Genomic DNA, 9,273 nt, shown 5'->3' on the forward strand with positions numbered 1-9,273 from the left:
ACAGAGGACCACCGGGGTGGGGGTGGGGGTGCTTAAAGTGGCATCCATCTGTCAAGCTGCATGCATGTCTTGAATTCCCACTTATTGGGCCTTGGCTTGATAGGCTTCTTAGTGAGGAAACCAAGATCCCTGGAAATGGTAGTTTGAGATTATAGGTTGACATCTGGGTGCTCAGCCCCATGAAAACAGCCCTTGGCGACAAGGATGGGCCTTCCTCCCATCCTCCAACTGCGGTCCAACCCTCTACACAGGCATCTACGGTAAAAATCTAAAAGTCGTCTGCGGAGTTCTATTAAAATAGTTGTCTCTGTATAAATTAATTTATATCGTGCATATACAGTTCGCCCCTCCATCTGCTGGACCTTGGGGGTGAAAAAGGAACCAGAGAAGGCCTGGCCTATGGCTTCTCCCTGTGGGGCCGCCCTGCGGAGCCGGACGGGCCCTGGCGGGTCACCTGCCATTGGTGATGATGACCGAGGCGCCCAGGTAGTGCGGCCGGGGTGCGCCGGGCGCAGTGGCAGCGATGGGGCCGGGGTGTCGGGGCCGCAGCGAGCCGGCCGCCTCCGGGGCTCCGGGCGCAGCGCTCCCCAGCGGCCCGCGGCGCGCCAGCACGCGGTGGTAGTTGAGCAGCACGAAGGGCAGCTGTGTCGGCGCCTGCGGCTCCGGGGTGGGCGGCGCGCAGCACTCGGGGGGCGCTCGGGTCAGCGCCAGCCGGGCTGCGTCCCGGGACGCCTGGCGAGCCGCCTTGGCGGGACCCAGTGCGGGCTCCTCGCGGTAGTGGCCACAGCTCGGGAAACTTGGGGGCGCGGGGTCCTCGCCGAACCTGCGCGCGGTGGCAGCGGGCGCTGTGGGGACAAGCGACAAGTAAGAGGATTGTACTGGGGAGGAAGACGCACACTCAGAAACGCGTCTGTCCTCTGCTCTGCACTGAGCCACTCGCACCCTCAGCCCTGCCCAACCACAGGCGCTGGTGGCCTTGCACAGAGATGCACGCGCCCTGCGCCCGATCGTTCAGAGAAAGCCACAGGTCCTCCTTGTTCCTCCACTGAGCCACTCGCACCCTCAGCCCTGCCCAACCACAGGCGCTGGTGGCCTTGCACAGAAATGCAGAGAAAGCCACAGGTCCTCCTTGTTCCTCCACTGAGCCACACGCGCCCTCTCACGTGCAGAGCCACGTGGTCCTTCTCCATCACGCACAGATCCTCCATCATACACTGCCCCATGCGCCCTCCATCGTGCACAGAGCTACTTAGTCCTCCTACGTCCGTGCCACCCCTGTGTACTCCAGGCCAGCGCAGTGCAATCATGAGACATTGCTGGAAACTTCAGAGGAACAGGTGGGATTCATTCTGAGTAACACGCTTAATGCAACAGATCCAAATACTCCAGTGTGCCATCAATATTAAAAGATGCTTTAAAGGCACACGGAGCTGGTGGACAGCAGCCGACTAGAAGCCAAGCAGACTCTTCTTCACTGCACTACCCATTTTACTAATCCCTCAAGATGGTGGGGAGTGGTAACCGCCCTGTGCTGTTTAGTAGGCCCATAATTAAAAGTATTAACCATGCCCATTCAAGTAACTCCCGAGCCTTCCCATGAGGCCATTGTTTCCTTTTAATACCAAAGACTAGTAAGTTGGTCACAAATTGCCTCAAATTAACACCTTTAGTCCTTCCCCCTGCCCCTCCTACTCAAATGTGACAAGCAGGCAGGCGCCTGGCTGCCAACCGTTTTTTTGCTTTAAAATAATAATAAAAGTCGGATTCTGTGTGTTATGTCACCAGTCAGTCCTCAGATACAAAGAAATGAGTCTGGCTCACATTGGTGTTTGCAAGGTTCTTCCCCTGTTCTTTCCTGGACCTCGAAGGACTCTTGCACAGATAAGGGTTGGGGATCCAGCCATCCCAAGGGTGGGATCATGGCTTCTGGGACAGGCTGATGCCAAGGCAGGGCGGGCCCAGTGGCTGGTTGGTCTCTTCTAAATCATCTGCTTCTGAAAACAATGTTCTCCTTATGTCCACAAAGGCCTGAGTTCTCCCATAATTGTTCCTCTGCTCAGATTTGGCCCAAAAAAAATGGAGACTGATCACAATATGGAGTCGTATTCTCAGAGTTTGCACAGAAAGCAAAGCCAGAGGCAGAGTGTGGGAAAGAGAGGAGAGGAAAGAGACGTGGTTGTGTTACATGGGTGTGTTGTAGGGACCACACATTTCAGGGAGCTACTTAATAAATGCTAGTGATACCTTTTCCTGAGGCATATGGCATCCAAGTGTGACACTTACTCCCATATTAGCAGTCCCTGAAGAACTAGCAGGCACCTAGAGTGTGCCCATTAGGCTCCCTACACAGGCTGTGGTCCCATTTCACAGAGAGAAAGGCAGAGGCTTGAAGAGCCCGTGTTAATTGCTCTATGTTCATGGCTTCTGTCCCCAAGGCTAGGCATTTCTACATTTGTTTTCTGTATTTTGAAAACCGCTCTAGGAAGAGAACTAAAGTCTGTCATTCGCTCTGAGGTACGGCGAAAGGGCATCTCAAGGATGTAGCTGGAGTGTGATCAAACATGGGAGCTGGTTTGGAAAATCACTTTTGCCTCCCTGCAGAGTCAGGAATAAGGCCAGAATTTGTATGGGGACTGGACACTCAGCTTCCCTCTGCTGTTTATGCCACCTCCGGTGTCCTTGTCACATGTAGCTCGCTCCCATGAAGCCATGATTGGCAATCAGAAGCATGGTAATCCCTACTCAGAAGCAGAAAAGGTCAGTTTGCCCCAAGTATGAGGATTCTTCTTCCATCTACCACCCACTACTACTGATGCTGAGCCCGCACTTCCCCTCGTGCAAACGGGACCCACCTTCATAGTTTGGCACAAGTCCATGCCGGGCAGCATTCACAGGAGGCTCAGAAAGGTTTTTAGCTGGCGGTGGGCTGCTGGGCACGAGAGAGTTGGCATAGTGCCATTGGCATTCGCTGCTGGCTGGCAGCGTGCTCAGGAAAAAGCGTGCCACCTCACACGGGGATCCTTGGGGCTGCCCGAACTTGGCGGGCAATCCTGGCTTCTTGCTGCTGAAGACGTGAGAGTCCAATGGGAAGTGTCCATAACGGTAGGAGAAGGGGAGGCTGTAGGGCGGCCCATATAAAAGGTCGCTAGCTTCTGAATGGAGCTGCTGTTCAGGGGGAGCCACAGCATTTGTGGGGGGACTCGTTCTCCAGTTTCCCGCCTGGCTGCACTCCAGCTTGTCCATTTGGAACGAACTGTATTGCTGCAGGGCAAAGAAGACAGAGGAGAGGCCAAGGGTAAGCTACCTTCTAGTCCACCAGACCAGAGCTCAGGGGGCCCTGACCCCTGTGTTATTTCGAGGTCTGTGAGTGGAAAGACTTTATTCTCCAAGATGACTGCACACCAGATGGTTGTGGGCACTTGCCACTTCCCACTTCCCACAGCTTACTAGTGACACTTTGAGAGGGAAAGTTTCATTTTGATATTACCATAAGCCAAATGACGTAGCATATACTTATCCTCTGAGCTGCTTGTGGGACCTTTTCTCTCTCTGCAAGGACACCCCTGAAGAGAGGTTCCTAGTTCACGCCCAGGTGTCTTGAGCCCCCAGATAGATGCTGTTTTTCCCCGTGTGTGTGTGTTACCTGTGGAGGATATGGGTTGGTTCTCAGCTTTGTCTTCATCTTTGTGTTTTTGGGTTTAGCTGATTTCCTAGTTTCTTGTGAGGTAGACAAGGTGGTTCTCCAGGACTCTTGAGACTTAGAGGTGGATACCTGGTCCAGAGACAGCTGAAGTTCCTTGTATTCGACATCCCTGGAGAGCAAGAGTGGGCAAGTCAAGCCCAGCAGTTCATGCGTGGAGGAGGAGCAGCTGCCTGAGCTGCACCCACTGAGCAAGCTTCTCCTCCAGTCCCAGAGCAACTCTTATGGAAGGACACATGGTCCTGACAGAGGCCACCAGCAGCTCCAATGTGGTAACCAAGAGTTCTGAGCATGGTTAGTACTGTTTGGCAAGAATGGAGGAACATAATGTGCTTTCTCCAAACCCATGCAGCCCACATACATATCCCAAGGACACTCCTGACCATGGCAAGGGATGGACATGCTAACAAGGCAAAGGCAGCGACCCCAGTGACCCCTATTGGTTTGTGTGTCTGAGGCCCAGCTGCTCTCTGTTGAGGGACCCAGAAGTCTGGTGGAATGGACCTGTGGGAAGCCAGCTCCTAACTTCGCCCACTTTCATACGGACTCATGTTGGGTCTACAGACACAATTTGGCAAAGTCATATTCCCAAAGGGAGAGTTACTGCTAAATGCTGCCAGGCCTGGCTAGTGTAATTAAGGGACAGGGACATTTTCTCCCATGTAGTTTTGCCAGATCATCCTCCTAAAACACGGAGTAGCCTGGTGATCACTCTGTGAAAGAACCTGGGGTCTGAATCCTCAATGTTCAGGACGCAAAGGAGGGCCCTTCTTTGGCTGAGGCTAGAGGCAATCGTACGGTGACTGCTTGACAGTAGCTTCAGTGGATACACTGAGCCATGGTCCAGGAAGGGATTGCCTGTGACTTCTGTGGACTCACACACATCTTCATTCCTTTGCTGGCCTATCCTGACATCCCAGTACTTGGGAGGCTGATGGAGGAAGGTCATGAGATAGAAGCTAACCTCAACTAATGATAAGACTCTGTCTCAAAACAATTTTTTTTTCAGTCAAAATCTGGGGTTTTTCAGGCACCAAATATTCAACCACACTGGTAACAGAATATGTGAGAAGACAGAGAGGTGGGAGAGACTGTCTGTCCCTAAGGGCAGAAGGACAGAAGTGTGTGATTGACACAGGACATGGATCCACCCTGTTTGCACGCTGTCCCTTCTCAGCATGGGTCCCTCTCTCAGGCTCAGTCCCAGGATCTAATAAACTATAATCCTGTGAGGCTCCCTCACCATCCTTGCCACCACTTCCTGACACATGTTAATGGTTGGTAGCTCCCAATCTACCAGATTATTCCAGTAAACAAAAGGGAGGCGAACAGTCCAGAGAATGAGGAATGGGAGGGGACACTTCTTGGAGCAGTGTGACAGGGACAGGGGAGAGAGCAAGGAGAAACAAATGTGGCTGACTTACGTGAGGACATAATTGACACTCACGATGCAGTGAGGCCGGGAGGAACGGCTGTTGTGCACCACGGTGGCGTAGCTCTGCACCCAGACCCAGCCGCCCAGCTTGGACAGCAGCCGGTAGTATTTGGTGGTGACCTGGCCCTTCACGAGCACTGTAAGCACAAGCTGACATGAATCCTGGAGCTTGGAAGATCCTGCCCTACCCCTGACACACACAGAGACTTCCAGGGTGAAGGAGGGAACTTAATGAAGTGGGTGGGCTTTCACCATACAAACATGCACACGAATGAGCACACACACACACATATGAAGGAATGTCACCTACAACTTTGCACAGTCTCTGGAGCAGCCCCTCCCCTCTTATTAAGAGCCCTGACTTAACAGTCACCGCTTTCATGGGAGAAAAAAGCCCCTGGAGACCACCAGTACCTGCAGAGTGGTAAGACCTGACTACTTTTTTAGTATCCAAAATGCTCCAATTATGTTTTAATCCCCAAAACCTTTAATGGGCAGAAGGACTTAGTTGTTTAAACAGAACGCTAATTTTAGTGCATCCGACCAAGTGTCAGATCGGTGCTGACATTTGCCATCTGTTGGGATGTGTGTGTTCATGGAGAAGCCGCTCCCTACTCCAGTGCCGTTTATATTTTCTTCCCAATTACCCATTTTCCTCGGACTGTTAATTTCCTGTGTTGCTCATGTAAGAAAGCCCTCGGCTTGGTGACACAGCTCCTGAAAATTGGGCCCATGAGCCCACCTTCTATGCATGGGTGCAAATGCTGGGCAGCTGAGCAGTCCCCCAAAGCCACTAGGCACTCATAAACAGTTACTCCTCCCCCTGCAGACCTCAAGTAGGCAGATGAAGGGAAGCCTGGGAGGGAAGGAAAACTCCAGGAGATGCAGGTGGCCAGTGGAGAGCAGAGAGCAGAGCAAAGGCATGGCAGCTATTACACACACACAGAGGCACACACACACATGCGCACACACACAGGCGCACATATACACACACACAGACACACACACAGAGACACATTCACAGAGACACACACAAACATAAACACACACATATACACACACAGACACAGACGGACACAGACACACACAGAGAGACACACAGAGAGACACATAGACATACAGAGACACACACACATACAGACACACACATAAACGCACACACATACACAGAGACACACATAGACACATATACACACACAGAGACACACACAGAGACACATACACAGAGACACACACACACATAAACACACACAGAGACACACATATACACACACATACACAGACACACACACACAGAGATACACAGACACACAGTCTTCTACCACACAGCTCATGGCTCAGTTTTCTCATGTGTAGAAGAAGGATCATCACAGTGCCTAACATACAGTCAGTTGCAAAGGCTAGACCTTTCCTGAGGAACTCTGGCCAACAGATGGGGCTCCATGTGCATGCACTCTTATCTGACTGGCTTCTCATCTTCTAAAGTTCTAGCAAAGAATAGGTTTGAGTTTTCTAACCAGAGCGGACAATCAGGTGTTTTGGTTTTAACATGGAAAAGTGTTTTGTATGGGAGGCTGGGAAGCGGAAATACAGCTTACTCAAGGCCCCAAGCCTTTAGGAACATCTGCGGAGATGCATGTAGTAATTTTGCCATGTAACAGCTACCTCACACTGATGTGTGACAGCCATCCCTGTGACCCTACTGTGTGACAGCCATCCTCTGACCCTACTTGTGACAGCCACCTACCTTGCTGTGTGACAGCCATCTCTTTCATCCTGCTGTGTGACAACCAACCCTGTGAGCCTACTGTGTGACAGCCAACCATGTGACCCTATTGTGTGACAGCCATCCCTCTGACCCTGCACAGAGCACAGGGAAGATGCTGAGGAGGAGAGAGGCCATGGTGACATACTTGTACCTCACAACTTCTCAGAGCTATCTGGGCTGTGGTGGTTTGTTGTGGCTGCCCCAGCCACTCATCTGGTCCCCAAAGGGATCTAAACATCATGAACAGCAGGGTCCTCAAGAAAGAAGTTATGTCACTTCTGTAGGGTTCTAAGGAGCCAAGCACAACTAGGCGCTCCTGTGAGAGGAGAGGCATTGGGCATGGGGCTGGAGGTTAGGGTGGGGCTGGGGGGCTCAGCGTCTTTCACTCTTCACGGAGTAGGAGTATGAAGATGGCCAGAGATCATGACTGTCAGTCAGTGGAGACCTCAGACAGGGAAGGTGACAGGCCCACAAGAAGGTCTGCTATGTACAGAGACTGGGAAAGAGCTAAACGGCAGCCAAGGAGAGGAGGAGCCTGAGGAGAGACTGAGAAGAGGGCCCTGGGGCTCTGGGGCGAGCTGGTGGCGGCTTACAGCTGCAGGCACCTGCTCTCCTGCTGGAGATCTCCCTTAAGCAAAGCACACTCTGACCAGACATGGAATAAGTCAGGGGATTAATGTCACTCACAAACGGTTCTTAGCTGAGAACCACAGGAACTGCCGTATGGAAATGCTGGCCACTTTTTCTTCTTTTACCCCATTAACTTGGAGGCATACGGCTCCCACTGGCTCCCAGAGCACCCAAGGACTGTGGGACAGCTGGGACAGAGGCAGCCAGTGAGGTCCCTATACTTTCTTTTTGAGACAAGGTCTCATGTATCCCCAAGCTGGTCACAAACTCTGTATAGATAAGGATGCCTTGCAGGGAGTCATAGGACTTTAACCCCAGCATCAGAGACAGGGTCACAGATTTCTGAGTTCAAGGCCAGCTGGTCTACAGAGTGAGTTCCAGGACACCCAAGCTACACAGTAAGACCCTGTGTCCCCCTTTCTTCCCCCTTTCTCTCTCCCCCTCTCTCTAGCACACACACAAAAGAAAGAATGAATGAATGAAAGGAAAGGAGAAAGAAAGAAAGAAAGAAAGAAAGAAAGAAAGAAAGAAAGGAAGGAAGGAAGGAAGGAAGAAAGGGAGGAAGAGAGAAAGAAAGAAAGGAAGGAAGGAAGAAAGGAAGGAAGGAAGAAAGGAAGGAAGGAAGGAAGGAAGGAAGAAAGAAAGAAAGAAAGAAAGAAAGAAAGAAAGGGAGGAAGAAAGAAAGGAAGGAAGAAAGAAAGAAAGAAAGAAAGAAAGGGAGGAAGAAAGAAAGAAGGAGAGAAAGAAAGAAAGAGAGAAAAGAAGAAAAGAAAAGAGAAAGAAGGAAAACCAATGCCTTGAACTTCTGATCCTATACTGGGATTGGAACCCAGGGCCTGTGATTCTGTGTTGCCTGCAGACAATTCCTGTCAGAATTCCCTCTGGCTCTGGTCAATATGTGGAGATAGGAATCTTCCCATGAGACCCTGGCTTTCACACACACACACACACACACACACACACACACACACATACATATGCATATATAACTTTACATTTGTGCATAAATGCATATGTAACTTTATATATGTACATAAACACACATACAACATATGCAAAACAGACACACATGCATGTACACACACACACGTGAACATACACACACAGTTTCTAACTTCTCATCTCTGTGTGCCAAAGGGCCAGGAATCTGGTCATGGCGGTTTCCCTGTGAACTTGGAGAAAGGAGATGAGCCCAAATGATACCCTGTCACCATCCCCTGGTCACACTGCATAGCCAAGAGGACAGTGCAGCCCCTGGATTTACTGGCCACCTCCAAGGACACCAGCAAATGTCCTCTAACATCTCTAGCTGATCCAGAACAAAATAAACATCTAAGACATAACCCAGGCCACACCTGGAAGCCCCACAGCTTATCCAAGCATCTGCATCCCGCAAGTACCCAAGACTTGTGGGCCTGAAGGGGCTGGCAAGATATTTCATTCTACCCAAATTATTCTCCTGAAGAATATATTCCTGAAGAAAAGTGTCATTTCTTTACACACCCTCTCCAAACCCCAAGGTCCTGAAACTGCCTCCATGGGCAAATCAAATCCTGCCCCCTGTTCTAGAACAGAAGGTGTCTCCGGCATCCCAGTAGAGCAAGACTCAACTGTTGAACTCTGCTAAAGGTTGGCCACAGGCAAGCGCATCATTCTATCTGAATCTCAGTATCCTTAAAAGTAAAATGAAGATCTCTCTCACTGGTTGGTAGTCTATTTAGTTTCTCCTCCTCCTCCTCC

The 9,273-nt window shown here is 50.9% G+C and overlaps 1 protein-coding gene across 1 annotated transcript in view; it reads right to left on the bottom strand.

The window, feature by feature from the left end:
• Positions 1-450: 450 nt before the first annotated feature.
• The window catches only part of Sim2 (SIM bHLH transcription factor 2), a 36,573-nt gene continuing 27,750 nt past the window's right edge, over positions 451-9,273 (bottom strand). Inside the window, exons 7-10 of the mRNA XM_028752553.1 lie at positions 5,125-5,272; positions 3,644-3,812; positions 2,853-3,261; positions 451-845 (exon numbers count right to left, since the gene is read on the bottom strand). Coding sequence (XP_028608386.1) covers positions 451-845; positions 2,853-3,261; positions 3,644-3,812; positions 5,125-5,272 — 1,121 coding nt within the window. The remainder of the gene's footprint in view (positions 846-2,852; positions 3,262-3,643; positions 3,813-5,124; positions 5,273-9,273) is intronic.

Source organism: Grammomys surdaster, unplaced genomic scaffold, assembly GCF_004785775.1.
Source record: "Grammomys surdaster isolate TR1022 unplaced genomic scaffold, NIH_TR_1.0 125925, whole genome shotgun sequence".
In the NCBI taxonomy this organism is placed as follows: Eukaryota; Metazoa; Chordata; class Mammalia; order Rodentia; family Muridae; genus Grammomys; species Grammomys surdaster.